Below are 19,878 nucleotides of genomic sequence, written 5' to 3'. Positions count from 1 at the left end.
CTGGTAAATTAGAAAGATTTTTGCAAATTATTGATTTTGATCATAGACACGGGAACAAGGCCTTTCCCACAAGAATTTCCCTGGGGTAGAAAGTGATGCTTTCTGCATATTTGGACATGGCCACATTCTTTCACGCAGCTCCGCAAATGATGTCCAAGACAAAATGGGCTATCCATCCGACAAGACATCAATAGATAAAAGAGCTCCACTAAATACTGAGAACTGATTACATTACAATGTGTTTATCTCTGTGTGTTTCTCAGTAAAGCCGGGGGAAATTCATCTTCCAGTTTGGGTGATGTGGTACCTAGCTCTAGAAGATCAACTCCGCCGTCTTCTGGTAAGGAAATTTTAATGCTTTTTTGATTTTTGGTTTTCGCTGACTCCAATTGAATCAGACACATGACAGATGATAAATAACTCTTCCCCAATGGGAAGTGATTTGGTTTTAAAAAATGTAAGAACCAGGGGCAAAGATTAAACGCTGGGAGGTGGAAGGACCGCATCCAATATAGATTTTGGAGGACCAAAATATGTCACACTGTAAACTTTTATTTATAGGACCCAGCAATCAAGTTCAGACATTTTCAAGTTTAGTCAACATAACTACTGCAGATTATTAGACCTGTGATAACTATGATTGTCTGTAAATCTAATGCATGCATGCTTTATCCATAACCGAATGCAATGCTTATAGAAGACAGCAAAGCAAATATAACAATGATTTTGATGATTTTCCTGTTCTGGCACGGTTTATATGGTTCCCAGTATATGATCACAATTTGTAGCCTCTGATCCCATATTTCATTTTGTCTTATGGAAGAGCAGCTCGTGATGTTGCTACACACAAAACAGACTGTTTTTTTTAATTTTTTTTTAAAAAGTAAAACCTAGAAATCTGTTACGGTAACATGTTAATAAAAATAAAAATCTGATGCTGAACGTTTACATTCCAACAAACAAACTTTACATTAAAACAACTAAATAGACATGATGGGGACAGAGGGTAGCTCTTGAACACCTTCAATGATGAACTACCTATTCACTAACCTTGACATAGATATGTCAAGGCCTTTAAAAGTAAAAAAAACAGGGCCGTGAGAGCGAGTCTGTATCTCTACATGTCATCCAATTCATCATCATACATGATACAGTACTGCCCTTACTTACCTTTCAACCAATTACCTTTGTTTTTTATTGCATTAAATGCAGCGTTACCATCATTAACACCAATTTAGGATTCTGACGGGTTATTAAATCGAGCCCCGGTTGTCTTGCCATAACCCGTCTGGCCTTTGAGCTGGTTTAGTCTGAAAAGTTATTTTGGTACAAAGTTTGAAAACTGGTGTGGTTGTTTAGTTGTTATGGTGATATGATTACTTTTTCAAATTTTGCACCTTCAAGTCTTACTCGAGGTAAATGTCTAAATGAGATAAGGTATCTGGGATTCACTTTTATACCCATCAGAGATTGGTTATTGAAGGATTATATATAATTAAAACTGGTTTTACATGAAATCAGACATTTTTTACATGGAAAAGCGAGTAGCCAGCAGATCTCGGTCGACAGCCTCAAGGTTGGTTGGGGAATCAAGGGAGAAGTAGATCGTAGTAAAGTATATATATATAATTATCCAATGATGTCTGCTGCTTTATGTAGTGTAATCGAACACTTTAAGTGTCAATTTTCAATAAGCAGTGCTGTGATCAGAAAAAACAGAAAGCTAAAGAGTTATGCGCATTCCTTTTTTGTTGTTGTCTTATTGTTGAACATTATTCTTTAACTGTTTTTCCTTGCAGGTTTTTCTTTTCATTATGCATTTGCTTTTGGGTGACTATATTTTATATGCCTGTAACCTGCATCCTACTTAATCATCCTTCTGATAATTGTGCACGGTTTTATATATATAGCTATAGACTTAGATGCCACTGGCTTAGAGGCAGAAGAGATTGACATTCCAGCCAACCATCGGTCCCCTAAACCCAGTGCAAACAGTGTAACATCACCTCTCTCCAAAGAGAAACGAATGCCCTTTTTTAAGAAGGTAACCATCTCGAAGCACCCCACGCGTTCCACTGCTCTTCGCCACATTGCAAGTCCTGTTAAATGTCTGTGTCCTTTGGGATGTCAATAACATGCATGCTTTGTTTGTTCTTTGTTTCTTTTCCATGCTGCTTGTAGCTAAACAGAAACAAAAATCGGTAAGTTTACGTTTATCTTGCCGCTGGCAACATTTGCCATGGTTGATACCGGTGAATCAGAAACCTAAACCCATGTGGCATTAGCATGATAGATTTTGGTAGCTATCGGTTGAAAAATACGGCCAATACTGGTAGCAATCTCGTATGTATGCATTTTTAGATATCACTCAAATCTTGAGTGCTAATGCTACGTGAAGAAAGATTCGAGAACCCCTGGTTTATACAATGCTTACTTCCAATAGGAAGAATTTAAAGATACAATAAGTGGGTGGTAAGGATCCTCCAGCAATGTAGGCTTTCAATATATATATATATATATATATATATATATATATATATATATATATATGTCTGTGGCAACTTGAGACATAATGTAGGTTTTAATTAATAAATATGTTTATTTTCATTTGATCTAATTTTTCATATAACCTTAAAATTAGTGCATTTTAATACTTTAAAGTTTCCTGGACTTTATATATGCTCACATGAATCAAATAAAGGCTCCATGTATCAGAGATTGTGTCCTACCTTTCATAGAGCGTACCATGCTGATGTAGACTAGGTAGGGAAAGCGTTATAAAGCTACACAAACCATTCCGAAAAGTAGTGTCCTTAGCACAGAATCACTTGTATCCTTTTGGCTGCAAACATCTTTGTACTTATTTATTCATGAATTCATGTATTTATTGGTCAGTGAATTAGAATGGAATCACAATCACAAGATATAAGATCAGATATGCATAAATATAGATTTATTAAAAAATGGATTTTTAAAAATAATAATTTTTCAGGAAAGTTTCTTGATTGAGTGCATGGAGAGAACAAAGACTTTCTTAAACGCAGTTAGATTCAGTTATATGTAAAACATTTTAAATATGTCAATTCATGAAGCATTGTATAAATCAGCTGGTTACGGCTTACGAAGCTCTATCTCAAGACGAGAAACCAACTTGAACTGAACTTAGATCAATTATTATCATTGCTTTGTGTGCTTAGTAACACGTTATGCTGTTTTTCATGTTTGTCTTTGTCTATTTTCTTAACACACATTTAATTGTCTACCTGTAATTTAATGTTAATTAACCATTTTTGTTTTACTACTAGAATTTAAAGCTTTAATTACAGAATACATTGTCAGATTGGTTTATTAGTTTCCAAATCTCTGTTTTTTGGTATTTTGTCGATGAAATGTAGCCTAACTATAATCACATGGTAGGAACACCTTCAGGATTTCCCCCCCAAACTGTTTAGATGTAATGTAAGAACGCTTTCCTTTGCCAAGAGGGTGGTAGATAAATAGAACAGCCTCAATTCAGAAGTGGTAGGGCTAATACAGTAATGGTCCTAAAGCTATTCTTAATCTAAGTCAAGACCAAGGACTGATTAAGGTCAGGGTCTTTACATCAGGAAACATGGGCAGACTAGATGGGCTGAATGGTTCTTATCTGCTATGAAATTCTATGTTTGCACCCAGTGATAACCCTTTGTGTAAACTCATAGTAATGTTGTGTTACGGTACTGAATATGTTGTAACCCTAACCAACTTTTTAATTGGTTTTCTGCAAATTAAAGTCGGTAAATTGGAAAGTAGTTTGATAGATTACATATTAGGACTTTATAGGACCCTAGGATTCCTTCCGGTTAATTCCTTCTGACAGGGATAAGCACACAATTGCTAGAAAAAAAAAGAAAACAGGACCTATTTTGACCAGAAAGAGTAAATGAAAGCTTTATTGTTGCTCCGGCAACACAAGTTTTCAGGATCTCTTCAGATAAGTTGATGTCTCGTGTTAATGAAAGATATAACTGTTGGGTGTTGGATGTTAAGAAACGCAGCTATAAGTGATTGGTAGGTAGAATCACTTCTTTGTAACTGGCACGTAGCATTCCAGGGTCACCAATACTAAAAACATTTCGTATAGAAAGATTTGTAAGGTAAACATCTTATTTAGAGAAGCATAACTTTGGCAAGGCACTGGGTTTCTTCAAACTTCAAAACAGAATCCTGCATTAAGACAAACCTCACAAAATATAAGTTACTCATTGCTATACATTAGTTTAACTCACAGTGAAACTGTTTTTCTCTTCTTTGTACAGACAGAACACGTCCCCCCGTATGATGTAGTGCCTTCAATGAGACCAGTAGTTTTAGTGGGGCCATCTTTAAAAGGCTATGAGGTAAGACACCCTTTCATGTTACAGGGCTTTTTTAGTATAATAAGGGCAACCAATGCTTTAAGTGCCATGAGATTGTTCTTAAGGGGTGATAAGTTTATGATGATCTCGGCAGACATTATACATTAGCCATCCCAGATTGAGATGCACGTGTTTCTGACCCTTAGGCTAGGTTTCCACTTGGTTTTTTTTTGCTAAAAACGCCAATAGCGCCACCTGGCGTTTTTTTAGTGAAAAACGGCTGCAGCCAGATGTTAGCTGTTCTTCAATAGGAAATCGCAAAATGCCATTTCCACTTGGCGTTTTTCTGTTTGGCGTTTTTTCAGTCCTCTTTGGCGTTTTTCTGCTTTTTTGGGCTCTGTGGCAGTTTTTCAAAATCGCAGCATGTTGACACTCTGGCGTTTTTTGCAAGGAAATCTTGGCGTTTTTCTCTAATAGAAGTCTATGGGAGAGAAAAAATGCCATGAAAAAGCCATGTGGGTTTATTGCCTTGGCGTTTTTTATGGCGTTTTTTCCACAGTTACAATGCAGAGGATGGACCCAGTATCTGTGTGTCCTACGAGAAATAGGCTGAAAACAAACAGTTTCACACAAAACAAAGTCCTGGACTGGTTCATATTGAATTTTACACCATTTGGAACAAACATGCCATTACAAACAAACATACCCGACGCATCAACTGGATCCTGCGTGCCAAAAGCAACAGCAAACAATTTGCACCATCATTTGGGGCCAATCTTCCCAGAGGAGCAGACATTCGAAATAAAGCATGCCTTACAAACCACAGAAAAGAGACAAAAGGGTCTACCAAGTAAATGACATCAGGAGAGGGCAGATACTTGCCATTTATCATAATCCCTTTTAGCTGGGTGAAACTTCTAACTTGTAAAGGCTGGAAAAACTGCCTAAGGTCAAAAAAAGCAATTTCCACAGAAAGGCTAAAACGCCAGAAAAAACTCCAATGCAGTGGCAGTTTTCTTGGCGTTTTTCCTGGCGTTTTTCATCAAGAAAAAAACGCAGGACAAAAACCCAAGTGGAAACCTAGCCTTAGGGCCTTGCCTTTTTCCTTGAAGAACTGCCCCCTCTTCACTGGCTGAGAATGATCGGAGTAGAAGTCCATCTTATTATGTGCTGCAATGTTTTCTCTTAATGTAAAGTTCAAGAAAAATGTTTCAGTTGGTTCAAAAATGTCCGTCTCTCTGTCCATTGTTATGCACCCTCCAAAAAGCAAGGCGCACGTGTCTATAAATATATAATCACTTTCAATCAAATCCCAAACCCTCAGACCAGTCAATGCAAGAGACCAAATTGCGGCATTCTGAGATGTTGAGGGATTCAGCACAATAAAGGGGAATAAAATATAAATAATAAAAAAAAACTGTTTTCCTAGCTATAGATTACAAAAATAATATAAAGCCCTTAGTGGGGTGTAACTTAATTCAGAATTTAATTCAGAAATTGTTTAAAAATGTGCAATAACAGTGTTCAACGTTACAATTCATTTTCTACCTTTTAATTATTTGCAATCTACTAGTGTAATAATTAATTTAAAAGCATTTGAATTATATGTAACCCTAAATTCTACCTAAATTAAACTATTTGTTGTCACAAAATGAAATAACATATATAAATTACTCATGAGTGCTCATGGGATAAAAGTAATCAGACTGTAGACTAAATTCTATTAATTGATGGAAAATTGCCAATCCATGTTTCCAATATGTAGAAGTAGGCATTGCCAATTAGTTTACTTTCAGCTTTGTACTTGCAGGATAGCGGAATCTATCTCGATCTCAGAAATCATAACAAGACACTTGGAGGGGGAAGAAAATAATGCCTCAAATGGGAGATAAATCCTTCTATCATGATGAGAAAAATAGCAGTAGTAGTAGTAGTCATACCTGGGAACTTTCTAAATGAGCTAACCCTGAGACTCACCAAATTTGTTAACCAAATAGATTTAATTCTGGTCCTGATGGAAACCTTGGCTTGTCATTATTTAAAGATACACTTAAGTGAGTCCCCTGCATTCAAGCAGGGATATCAAGCATACCATTCTAGCAAAAGCACCAATACAGAGTCTTATAAGTAATCACACCAATGTAGAATAGGAATGGTCAGCTCCAGACAGTACGACCCTGTGAACTGCCTGAGGTCAAACACTGAGGGTTCCTAGATGTGGTAGTAGTGTTATTTCAGAAAGGGCTTCAAAGTGATATTTATGACTAAAAACGCAAACTTTTTTCTCATAGGTTACTGATATGATGCAAAAGGCATTATTCGATTTTTTAAAACACAGATTTGAAGGGCGGTAAGTTGTTTTTATATACATATTACTTTATATACAGTATATAATGTTCTACATACTGACATAATGTATGATGTAGAATAATAATTCTGTGTAGCACTGCCGAATCCTCTACACCCTCCCAGTGTATCTACCTAAATTGAATCGGTTTCCACTTTGAGAAAGCCCAAACTGACACATTTTTAAAGGACATGTTTTTATTTTTTTTATAAATAGTTCCTCTAGGTTAAAAAGTGATCATTTATTTCAGTTACAAAGGCCTGAAACAGAAGTAATCTGTTTATATTACACATATACTCTTGCATTTACACATGCCCATACAGACACATATTCACACACAGACACCCTAGCATACACTTGCCCAAGCATAAACTTCCCTTCATATTTTCTTTCTTTCCTTTCTTCTTTCCTTTCGCCTTTCCTTCCCTTCCTTTCATTTCTTCCTTTCTTTCTTTTCCTATTCTCTTACCTCTCTCTGTAAATTTTCGTTCTCTTACTTTTCTCTTTGCCAATTTTTCTCACTCTCTCCTCCTTTTTTCTATCACTCTCCTCCTTTAATTTCTCAATCTCTTTCCCTTCTGCTTTAAACCCTGGCGGTCCTGTGGTGGGAGCACAATGTTCCTACAGACCGTGACTTCAGAGCTTTCTTCAGTTGCATGAAGCTTCAGTGCTGAGTGCCAGGAAATTACATTGTATCCCATTGCTTAACATCGATAACCGACACACACAGCATGAGATAGCACTGAAGTGAAGGTCTGCATGAATTGAGCTCGACCTCAGTAAGAAGAAGATCTCTCCAATTGGCCTTGCTCCTCCAGCAGTGGACAGTTCATTCCACCAATGGAGGGCAATGGTGGGAAACGAGCACCACAAATTGTGGTGCCAACCTCAGTATTACAGGCTGTCATCTGTGCTTGCAAGATCTTTAAAGGGGAATTGTCACATTTATATATAAACCGGTGATATAAACAGGTAACACTTGTGTTGTCATTGTTATTGTTTTGTCCTGGTGTTTGTAAGAAATTGTAATGCTCCTGTGCTCCATAGACTTTTATAGCCTGCAAGTCATTTGCAATGTTATCCTCATGAATACCCGAGAGCATATGGTGCAGCATTTGGAAGGCAATGCCTCATACAGCAAAATAGCTTGGGGTTAATGTGACTGTTCTCCTTTTTCATATTAAAATCTGATCTCCTGGATCTGTAATGTTCTACTCCTGGGAACATAACAAATCTATCACAACTACAAAACGCATCAGTCATCTTATAACAAGAAGAAGCAACAAACAGCTTTTTAGAGCCTTGAATATTCTTGCATCCCCACCTCTGCCCCTTTAGCTAACCAGGACTCGTATTTGGTGAGCCCACCTATTTTCAAGCTTGAAGGCCAGGTGGAATTTACTCATCTAGGAAAACCTGATCGCAATAAAATATAAATAGACAATTCTGACACATTATAGATAACGATATCACATAGAAATTGCTGTACTTTAAGGAATTTTGCAGCTGATGTACACAATGTTCTGTGGAACAGACAACTCTTTATAGTATTTCTTTGAAAGCATCTTGTTACTTTTAGAGTCAAAGTATGTGACTATGTTGAGGTGCTCTTGTTATGTTTATCAAGTTAATTATTTCCCAAGAATAAAAAAGTAACTCAGTTTATGTTTTCCTGGCTAATAAACATAGCTCAATCTCTTGACATAGCAGAAGTACTCTTAGTGGGCGCTCACGCCGTTCTGGAGTTCATCAAGTAAAAAATAAACTGTTGCCAAGGGAAATGGCTTAAATAAATATTAGTATTCCAGCCACACATTCCATCTGTCACGTAGAGCTGTCAGATACCTGCGCCTACACCCAAATTCCTGTATGATCTTACATGACTTGTATGATAATATGAACAGATGGATCTATACTATCTGTAGCTTAGTTTTGTGCAACTGTACAGCTTGGCATTATTTACACATGTAGGCCACCGTTTTGTAGCATTTCACACAGCCTTGTAGCTAATATTAGCTATGTATGTTATTTTTAACATGGGCCTGAATTCGGAAGATCTTGTGTTGTTGCGGGACTGAAAAGGGACCAGGTCGTCTGATTTTATGCCACAACGCAGAGTATTGGTAGCCTCCTGGCTCACCGCTCCCCTGTTTGTGAGATGGCCTGATGTATGCTGAAGGTGCGCGCTGACCTCTCGCCCGGGCACAGGGAGGAGGCATTGGTTTCGTACAACAATAACTCTTACCAGATTGTACCTAAACTTAACAAGGTTGCTCACAAAATTAACTGGGTCATCAGGTTTGGTTAATGTTGCCCTAAATCAGACCTGTTTGCTAAGAGTATATATATTTCCTCTCCATGAATTATTCTATATTAATAGCATTTGCCTTCATTTCAGGATATCCATAACACGAGTCACTGCAGACATCTCACTTGCCAAACGTTCAGTGTTAAATAACCCCAGTAAACATGCGATCATTGAAAGATCCAATACACGGTCAAGTTTAGGTGAGTACCTGGCCTGGCTTTTTTGTTTTTGTTTTTTACATGTATAAGAAATCTACCTTACGTATAACATGGGAGTAACCATATTGTCACTAGGCATTTATCTTATTTGCTTAGGTCCCACGTTGGGACTATATATATATATTCTTTTTTGCGCAAATTCATGACAAGGTTACATCTCTGTAATATATGTTTATTGAAAGCTGTTATATAATCACAAATATTTGTTTAGCTTAAATAATTATTTGCATTGCTTGTTTATTGCTTGTATTACTTGGAGCCAAGAAAATGTTATCACTTAGCGCCCCTGAGACTTACAGCCTTCCCTTTAAGAGAGACGGGACAGAACTTCAGGCATGACTGCCGACAGCTTCCTATTTACCAGGCTTATATGTTGGCGGTTTGCTGTTCTAGTCATTGATCTGATTTTCAGGGCTGCTGACAGACTGTGTAAGCGGGGCCTGGATTGACCTCTTACATGTGTGAAAGAGGCTGAAACGGACTTACTATGCGCAGAATGTACCGTGACACAAAATTGCCCATTTAACAAGAAGCTGTGACATCACATATACATATTGTGCGTGGGCCTAAATGTGTTCTGTAATTTACTGTCACAGTGCCATAACTTTTACATATTTATTTGTCTTTTTATTTTTAATAAAACCCATTAATATTGAAGCATTACTGCTCATTTAACGTGGTTATTATTAGCAAATATTAGGACAAAGTATTAAGTTAATATGCAGTGGAGTCATGTTAAATGGAAGATAAATAAAGCTTGTCTCCTAGCTCTGCAGTGTATCTTGTAGTCTAAAAGTTCATTTCCACAATAAATTATTCACAGGACCAACACATTTTCAATATCTGTCTGATGATTACATTTGACTATCTTTAGGAAAATGTTTCTCCCTTGAGAAATTGAGAGCTTTATGTTTGCCTTTATAAGGATCAATGCAGAAAGGGATGTTTTTGAAAGAGTTAACCTAGATAACCCCAAGGTTATGCATTTGTGGAATATAAATAACTGTGTAAAGTCTAGACATAACCCAATGTGAAATAAAATCAGCAGGGTGTTTTAAGCAAACTGTTGGGATAAATAACAAAATGGCAACAGAATGTCATGATGGTAATTGATCTGAAATGATCAGGGTCACAAACCAATCCTTGATCTGTGATCTAAGTATGATCTTTCATGTATATATAGATTGCCAGGGGTCATGGTCCTTCCAGAGTTTAAGGATTTTTGCACTAATCATTTCATTAAATACTATTCGATATTGCCAAGTTTACTTGTGAAATCTATTTGAAACCTAGTGTACGTACATATTCTTGTTTCCTTTGCCAACAGGGCTGGCCTGACCTTATAGGACAATTGGGCAGCTGTCTAGGGCACTGAGATGGTAGGAAGCACCACCATTAGGTTATTTTCCCCTATAAATCTGTTCAGCAACACTCGAATATCTATTTCTAATTATGTGCAAGCATAGATTTTCCGTAGTTTAAAGGGAAGCTTGGGGACTCCTTTAACAAGTATAGGGCATGACTAGAAGTTTAGACGCCTCACTTTCTAGGCCTAGGGAATGGAATTCAAAACTCGAGCTGCTACCTTTCTATGGCATACATTAAGATGGATAGAAACCGTTGATAATTATGGACATTTTTCCACTTTTGTGGTCATTAGGGAAATACAGTCTATACAAATATAAATTAAACTAAAAAGTGCTATAAACATAAGAAAAAGTTGTGAACGTTGTGGTGTCAAGACAGAGCAGTACCTTATTAATCTTCATATACAGTAATACATTACCGTGACCACACAGTGGCCTTCATTTGTTGCCATTTCACTGTGTTCTTCCAAAATCTGCATGCTTTCTCCATAATGATTTTGGTTTATTCCATTCTGCCCTCCATGTATGGTCCTTCCTTTACAGATGTTTTTGGTATGTACTGGGTGCGTTGTGTTTACGGTGCATTGTCATGTGTGTGAAGTGATTGACTCTAATGTTTTTCTACATGTCTGTGTAATTTATGTGCACGTCTTACATTGCTCGTGTTATTTTTTGATGTTCCATTTTAGTGCTGGGTTATGAAGAAAAAAAAATCTATTTATAGCAATGTTCAAATAGAACAACGCTATACTTAAATAGACTATTTTCTATTTTTGCCAGTTGCCACTACTGTAAACAAACTGGTTTCACCCGATAATGTATGGCAAATGTCTAAATATTGTCAAGTAGACAAGCAAACAACTTAGTCAAGAGCTTTATAATTAGGCATGGATAACCAACAGGTAAGCCTAACCGCTGTTATAACTAGAACTCCCATCATTTACTTTGAATTGTGGGTATTGTAGTTCAACATTTTAAATTCCAGATCTTTACTTTTCATGTAGAGGTCATAGAGGTCATAGACAAAGACTGTGAGGCAGGGCATTGAGTGATTTGAACTTGTCCACAAGTTGGATGGGAAGGGAAAGAACCCGAGCAGGGAGTGGGCAGAGAGAAATGCTACTTTCTCCACTAGGAAATCAAAATGTTTCACTAGAGACCCATGAATCAGCTGATCAGGACAGTTCCAAGTTTGTGTTCAACAGGTCTAGTGGGCCGTAATCAGACTCAAGGGACATCCCTGAGCTCCCTAGCTGGTCCATTTATACTTTAAGGACTCCATAGTGTAGGATATGATGTGATGTCCCTGCACTCAACAGTAAGGTTGGCGAGCTGCGGATGTGAGTCCAGGGCAGCATCCTAGGCAAAAACATCACAGTGGCCAGTCCGTGAATCCATAACCATTTCAGAGAAGTGCACCATGGAGCTTGACAAGCAACCTGCATTTGTAATGTCCTGCCCTGACTTCAGACATTCAGGGCTGGACGGATTTGTATATCATTTGGAGCCAATCGAACTGTCTTGAAGGGAGTAATACTTCACATTCTTAATGTTCGTGATATACTCAAAATTGGCTGCCGGGACAAATCCAGATACAGTAATTAAAACCACTCACAAGGTTGGACCCATATCCAAGTGAAATGTTTGTGTTTATTGATAACACATCAGTGAAATCAGGACACGACAGCAGTCCATCTCAATATCATCTGCACAGCTATTTGTTATAAACTCCCCAAAATTATATAAAGAAGCGATAGCAATCTGACTACTGGGATCCGGTCTTTTTTGGATACCCATATTTAACAATCCATATCTAGACAGATATCATGAAAAATCTTACTGAGATTTTTAAGTAAGTAGGCTTGCTTTTGACTTCTTTGTGTTAATAGAATCCCCTTTAAGTAAATCCTTGAAGATATGATGTGCTTCTTTGGTCCTGTTCTGTATGTCACACTGCTTCCTATTTCTGTAATATAAGGTAGACTATGTTGCAGATCTCTAAATTAACCAGTCGACATATCTGATCATTGGATAGGTTTTGCTGGTGGGTATGATTCTCACCAAAAAGAGTGCTGTAGAAGCCTTAGTGCTATGTATTACAAAATCTAAATTGTATCGTCGATGTATCGCTCGATAGAGCCACAGAATGAATTGTAAAAAAGCTCAACTTTTTTTTGTTTCGTTAACAAGTCCAATCCTTGCCAGTCTAGCTGTAAAGCATGGAATGTGTCAGACCATTTAGATGCATGGGTTGGAGGACAGTGATTGTTGGTGAAATTCAATAAGTAAATCTTTCTTATTTTGGCAGGTAGGGACAACAAAATTATAAAAAATTTGGGAGGACAACTGGACACCATCATCTGAACTGATGATAAATTAGGCCAACGTGAGGGACTGAATGTGTGTAGCCCATAAGCCCTCCCAGACATGCACTAATGTAAATACTAACGTTCCATGCATTCACAGCTAGGTATTAGGCAAACCATATACCTATTGTATTTAAGTGAGGTTTATTCATTATAGGGGAAATCTGTAGGAAAGTTGAATATTTCTGTATTAAGTGGAGCATGCATGACCGGCTCAGGCCTTCTTGCGGATAGGATTGACCCATCATAATGCATAGGGAAATAAAACAAGTGGATCGATGTTACTCTCTTACTCTGTAAGACCTGCAAAGACCTTATTCTTGTATTAGTTTATCACATACATTTCCAAGGTCTTTTTTGAAATAAATTTTATTGTACCGTATATATTTTTCAATTATTTTGGAAGATTACATTAACACAATTATTTCATATAAATAAAATGACTAACCGTGTATTTAAGAAATATGTGTATGTTGTGCATTTCAGTGTTAAAATGTTATGATTTTGTTCTCGCGTTCCTCAGCTGAAGTTCAAAGTGAAATTGAACGCATCTTTGAACTAGCGAGGACCTTGCAGCTTGTGGTTCTGGATGCAGATACCATCAACCATCCGACTCAGCTCGGCAAAACCTCCCTGGCACCTATCATAGTTTATGTCAAGATTTCCTCCCCAAAGGTAAACGCATGCTTTTATTATGTTTGCAGATCGTGAGCAGGAGGGGCCTTTTCTTCAATAATTTAATTAACAGTTTAGCTGTAGGGAGTTTTTGGGGTAACCTGGCGCATGGTAATACTTTCACGTTAAGTAAAGGGACAGAGGGACAAATAATTTCATTCAATATTTAATGATTAATAGTCTGTGTCATCTACTGGGTAGGAAGAAGTATGTTTGATGACCTGAAACACATTACTTCTAGCTAATATTTAGTTCCTTCCAATCATTTTGTAAGTTTTCCTTCATATTTGTTTTTCTTGCAGGTTTTACAGAGACTGATAAAATCAAGAGGAAAGTCTCAAGCAAAACATCTTAATGTCCAAATGGTGGCAGCTGACAAGCTAGCTCAGTGTCCTCCAGTAAGTTGTCAGAGTTAATATACTATTAGACGCTATTTGTACAGATAAGTTAACACCAGGGCTCGCTGACATATTACATAACCAAACTTCACAGCCTCGTGAGCCGTAATATGCTTTCCAAATAGTAATCCAAATCGTCATTTAATAGTTCTGGAATAGCTGATTACTCAGGTTGAATAAATATTTTCATTGCTCTTAGGTCCTGATATAGCTTTACCAGTGAATAGTTTTGGCTTTAGCAGCACAAAGAAGAATAGTGCATGCACACGTCTAGGGTATTTCTTAGAGTTGACCCCCTGTAGCCTTCTTCTTCCGCATCTTTTTGGATTGTCAGATCAATTCGGTAGAGTTAGGCATTAATAGGTGCAAGACTAGCCCACAAGTGCGTAATATAGAGAACAAGGGCTGGGAGTTGGTGGAGCCAGATGACACTCAGAGAGCAAAAGCAAAATGCAAGTTAATAGCCTAAATGATTTATTTAAATAATGATTATTTCTGCATTAATGTATTTCATAGGAAATGTTTGATGTGATATTGGATGAAAATCAGCTTGAAGATGCATGTGAACATCTGGCTGATTACTTGGAAGCTTATTGGAAGGCAACTCATCCTCCAAGCAGCAACCCCCCGAATGCACTACTGTCTCGCACGCTTACAACAGCAACGCTTCCCATCACACCTTCCTCAGGCTCCAATGCACAGGTACGTACATGTTTCAAAGTAGGAGTAATGGCAATGGTGGAGTGAGCAGGGCTACACATTCTCTCATTGGCAGTGTGGGCAGAAATAGGTCCTCTGTCATTGGCAGCGTGAGCAGAAATAGATCCTCTGTCATTGGCAGCGTGGGCAGAAATAGGTCCTCTGTCATTGGCAGCGTGGGCAGAAATAGGTCCTCTGTCATTGGCAGCGTGGGCAGAAATAGATCCTCTGTCATTGGCAGGGTGGGCAGAAATAGGTCCTCTGTCATTGGCAGCGTGGGCAGAAATAGATCCTCTGTCATTGGCAGCGTGGGCAGAAATAGATCCTCTGTCATTGGCAGCGTGAGCAGAAATAGATCCTCTGTCATTGGCAGCGTGAGCAGAAATAGATCCTCTGTCATTGGCAGCGTGGGCAGAAATAGGTCCTCTGTCATTGGCAGTGTGGGCAGAAATAGATCCTCTGTCATTGGCAGCGTGGGCAGAAATAGATCCTCTGTCATTGGCAGCGTGGGCAGAAATAGATCCTCTGTCATTGGCAGCGTGGGCACAATTAGATTCTTAGTCAGTGGCGGAATTAAATCCTGTTATTGACAGCGTGGGCAGAATAAGATCCTCTGGCATTCTCTGTCAGGGAACTTTAAGAGCTCACTATTTCTATTGCTCTTTAAATGGGACCATGACCTTAAAGGGATGGTGAAGAGAAAATTACAATTATGTTTTGGATCAGTGTTTTACTTCAAGCTATTTTTAAATTGAGCATAGATACGGTGTTTATGTCACATGTAATAACCATACGCCATACAGTCTCCCTTGTGTCCTGACTCCCTTTTAAGTTATTATACTTTGATGTAACAGCTAGGATTGAGTGATTCCTCTGAACCTCTGAAAGTAGCCGTATAACTAACTGTTACCTTTATCAGTACATATTTATTTGTGGTAAGCAGGGCCGGCCGAAGACTTAACGCCGCCTGGGGCGAAGTTTAAAACGCCGCCCCCCCCCCCGATGCCGGGGGGGGGCGGCATTTTAAACTTCGCCGACGGCATAATCTACAATCCCCCCCCCCCCGTTCTTACCTTTAAACAGTCCTGCGGCGAGTCTCCCTGCTCTGCCACGGTGCCGGCTTGTAATGCTGAGCGCCGGAAATTGACGTCACTTCCGGCAGAGCGCATTACAAGCCGGCACCGGGACCGAACAGGGAGACTCGCCGCAGAGGAGAGAGAGAGAGGGGCGCCGAGCGGGTAAGCGAAAACCACTCGGTGCCCCTCTCTCTCTCCTCCGCTTAAAAAAAAAAACAAAAAAAAAGCGCTTGGGGCGGCAAAGTGCCGCCCCTTCTGAAGTGCCGCCTGGGGCAATTGCCCCAGTCTGCCCCATTATAGGGCCGGCCCTGGTGGTAAGGGATTCTGTTGGTATGATGTCCCTTCTCCCAAATGTACTATTTTTTGTATAGTTTTCAGGCTCAAGTGTTTGTGGATAGGATATTGTTTTAGGGATGTGTAAGAACCTGGCACTTCACGGCTATAGTATAAGCTATGTGAGTGAAATTATTGATGTCAAATTTAAGATTTGTACTTTGTTGATCCTGAACTGAAGCCATAATCAGTCTTGTAACTCCGATGTGTAAGCAGGGCTCCCAAGGAGAACAGAAGAATGAGCATCCAGCCCCTGAACGAACTGGCTCAGTGGAGGAGGAAAGCTGCGCTGCTGAGGTCACAAGAAGATCCCAACACCGATCTTCCACATCTGCTCAACACCATAATCATCGCAGTGGAGTCAACAGAGGCCTGTCTAGGCAGGAAACATTTGATTCTGAGACGCAAGACAACAGAGACTCCCTTTACCTAGACACAAAGGAGGACTACCCTGAGCATGAACCTCAGGATTCCCACTGGGATCACAATCACAGGGACGAGTCACATGGAGGAGGTGGTGACCACAGACATAAAGAAACAAGACATCGGTCGAATCACGAGCAGGACAGAGAACAGGATCACAATGAATGCAACAAACCACGCAGCCGGCATAAATCCAGAGACCGATATTGTGAAAGGGATGGAGAGGTTTCTAGGAAACGTAACGATACAGAATGGAACAAGGATGCTCATATTCGCCAGTAACACTTGCTTCATTGATATCTTTATATGTGATTTTTGTTTTGTTTTTCATTCATGTAAAACCACCCTTTTCGAATTGCTTGGTTTTCCGTTCCAAAACATATAGGACCCCACTGTAATCCGTCTTTTTGGAACTGCTGTTGCTTCCATAGCAATAGCATGCAATAGCTTTTTTTGTGTGTTTTAATTTAATATTTGCCATGGTGCAACTGCAAATCTGTTACCTGACCATATGTCTAGCTGTTTTGTGATTACCATGTTTGTTGCCACGAAGGTGATGTTGCTGTTTTAAGGCAAGTGACAATGTCTCATTTTTTTTATTTTTTGGCGGGAGGACGGAACAGATTCAGGAGCATAAAGATGGTAATTTCACTTGTTTTCCTTCCACATTTGTTCCACTTTGTACATGAATAAATCTTTTCCATCGTTAATTTTCGAAGACCGTGAAAAGTGATATCAGACTTTTGAAAAGACTACTAGAACATCATATTTTATTTTTGTATTTTGAACTGCAAACACTTGATTTGAATGTTAATTTCAAGACCACTTGTATTTCCTCCATTGTGTGGGTATGAGGACAGAGCTAAATATTGCCTTACACTTGATAGATCAGTTTTAAAAGAATTTTATGTGTGCTGGTCCTTTATGTTGTAAACGCTATTTATATGTTTCCTTCATACTGCATGGTAATAATGTTCTACAACAAGGTTGTACATTATACATAATAACTCATTAGTCCTTTTAAATCACTTGTGACTGGAATTAATGTGGAAAAGTAAAATTTAGGCTTCTTTCAACTGAATAATAAATCATCGTTAGTGTAAAAGTGGCATTAACCACTTCTCTGCCAGAATGGTCTCTGAAACCGTTAAGCAGCAAAAGGGTTGGTTATCTGTAGGTAGATATTCTGAACCTAGAGTTATTTTTTATATTGTTCCATTACCTGCAAAAGAACGGCAATAACAAAAACGGGGTTGACAGCGAAGGCTAAAATAGGTGCCAAGATGATGAAATAATTAAGGTCCTTCTGTTATGTATAAATCAGATTTTTGAAATGATTTGCATATACATATTATGTTTATAATGGAGATCTCTGGTGTTGCCCCATATGTGTTGGGTATGACAGCTGATTTGATTCGCAGTTTAATGCCAGTAAGGGACGTGCGTAGCTCCATACCCTTCTTGTTTAGGCGCCCATAATACATTTTTCTTTGGGGGTAAGAGCAAAGTCGAGGACCCCAACTGATACAATACTACTCCCGAGTACAGGTATGTTGCAGACGTACTTTTAAGTCGTTCTCTTTTCCCCATTCACTGAAACACACATACATAAAAAGTGACAGGTTCGCTTTAAATTCCCTTACAATTGTAAGAAATGTGTCACCTTCGACAAAAAAGTAAACATTAGCATGAGTAAGATTTCATGTCTATCTAGGAACATAATCAGCAAAAAAAAAAGATTTATATATGTATATATATTTATATATATTATAATGTATATAAATGATGGAATTATATCAGATTAAATGTTACTGTCACCTCAGAGTATTATTATTGCCAAGCAAGATTGGAATTAATAGCCGCTCTATTCATATGTTCATATATTTTTGTCATAAATGTACTTTGGTAAGATGGTTTTTAAGAGAAATATTTAAATATAAGCTTTGTTGAATACTGTATATGCATATTTGTGGGAAGTACCTTTATTTTCCAAAATCAGATTTGTAAGCATTTGTACATACTTCAAAACGGCCTTTGTAGATAATGGATTGTAGGTTCAGTAGACCTGTTGGACTGTTAAATGGATTTATTTATTATGATATTTACAAATGATGGCTGTAAACTACATGTTATTCTTGTAACATGTAGAAATCACCAACAAAGAACAATGTTCCAATACATCTGGTGTTCATCTCTTAATTATAATATATACTTTGGCCATTCAAGAGTTCTTTGCTGTAATATTCTTCATACATGCTGATGATGACAGTATTGCTTCGTGGAGCCAGAGAAATGTATGTATTATACTGAAGTACAAAGGATTGGTGAAAAATCCAAGATGTGAAAATGTGGCATACAGTGTTACCTCTAAAGTTACCGTTTCATTGTGAGCACCACTGAGGTGACTTCTTCCAACCCTTCTGTTGAATGCAATTAGTGGATAATACTTCTGTAACCAGTCTTTTCTGTTTCAGTGTTCGACTGATTACCTTATAAATAATGTTTGCATATGAAAATTCTTGATAGGTTGGAAGTTACTCCTGTGGGATGCAGAGAGTCCCCGTTGGACCAAAGGTGCCTGTCCAGCCAACACACATCTCTTCTAGGTTGGCTTTATGGTCGAACATTCAACTTATACACCTAGTGTTATGGAATTACCATATTTATTAAATAATATATAATCAAATTGTTTACAGAGAAATAATGTTTCAAAATGAAGTAATGGTTAAATAAATATAAAATATATAATAAGGATAATTAGATTCATAAAATGTCTATTGCACATTGTCCCATGGCCCCTTTTTCTATGTTTGGAACTAACAGATGAGAGCTTTGCTTAAATGAAAAAGTCACTCTGTGTTACCATGGCCATATTTTAGCAGGGTATGACATCAAGATGACCTGGACTGGCCATTGGGAAAACACTGGGCAAACGCGTGGTGGGCATGTGCCCTCTGTGCCTCCTACCTACCATTGGTGAGGCTTGTGCGGTCAATCAGACACTTAAGTATGCACCCACCAAATACACCCGCACACACAATTATAGTGTACTCAGTTGTAAGACTGTAGAGTGAGGCCACATATATCCAGAAGATGGCCAAAAATGTGATTAATCGTCCCTGTTATTCACTCATTGGCAAGCAGGGCTGCCTCGCTTACATCACCATTGACGGAGTTGGTCGAGGCCTAAATACCTCTCTGCACCAGGGTCCCAAGCAAAACTTTGAGGGTTTTGTGGGCTTTTTTGGTCCAGGATGAGTACTTTTATTCTTCCGATGAAAGTATGAAATCAGAGGGGCCCCTGTACCTTTTCAATTCATTTACTCAACGA

General features: G+C 38.4%; 1 protein-coding gene across 7 annotated transcripts in view; it reads left to right on the top strand.

The window, feature by feature from the left end:
• The window catches only part of CACNB2 (calcium voltage-gated channel auxiliary subunit beta 2), a 126,720-nt gene extending 107,657 nt beyond the window's left edge, over nucleotides 1-19,063 (top strand). For 4 of the 7 annotated variants that reach the window (XM_053466152.1, XM_053466155.1, XM_053466156.1 and 1 more), the window contains 9 exons: nucleotides 264-340; nucleotides 1,911-2,044; nucleotides 4,299-4,379; nucleotides 6,629-6,687; nucleotides 9,083-9,192; nucleotides 13,467-13,618; nucleotides 13,921-14,016; nucleotides 14,533-14,718; nucleotides 16,341-19,063. In XM_053466152.1, the coding sequence (XP_053322127.1) occupies nucleotides 264-340; nucleotides 1,911-2,044; nucleotides 4,299-4,379; nucleotides 6,629-6,687; nucleotides 9,083-9,192; nucleotides 13,467-13,618; nucleotides 13,921-14,016; nucleotides 14,533-14,718; nucleotides 16,341-16,829 (1,384 nt within the window). In that variant the 3' untranslated portion in view covers nucleotides 16,830-19,063. Of the gene's footprint in view, nucleotides 1-263; nucleotides 341-1,910; nucleotides 2,045-2,181; nucleotides 2,202-4,298; nucleotides 4,380-6,628; nucleotides 6,688-9,082; nucleotides 9,193-13,466; nucleotides 13,619-13,920; nucleotides 14,017-14,532; nucleotides 14,719-16,340 lie in introns of all 7 variants that reach the window. The other 3 variants (XM_053466154.1, XM_053466158.1, XM_053466157.1) reach the window with 1 other exon arrangement.
• The last annotated feature ends 815 nt before the right edge of the window (nucleotides 19,064-19,878 follow it).

The sequence above is a fragment of the Spea bombifrons genome, chromosome 5, assembly GCF_027358695.1.
Source record: "Spea bombifrons isolate aSpeBom1 chromosome 5, aSpeBom1.2.pri, whole genome shotgun sequence".
In the NCBI taxonomy this organism is placed as follows: Eukaryota; Metazoa; Chordata; class Amphibia; order Anura; family Pelobatidae; genus Spea; species Spea bombifrons.
This window is presented reverse-complemented; position numbering and strand designations above follow the sequence as displayed.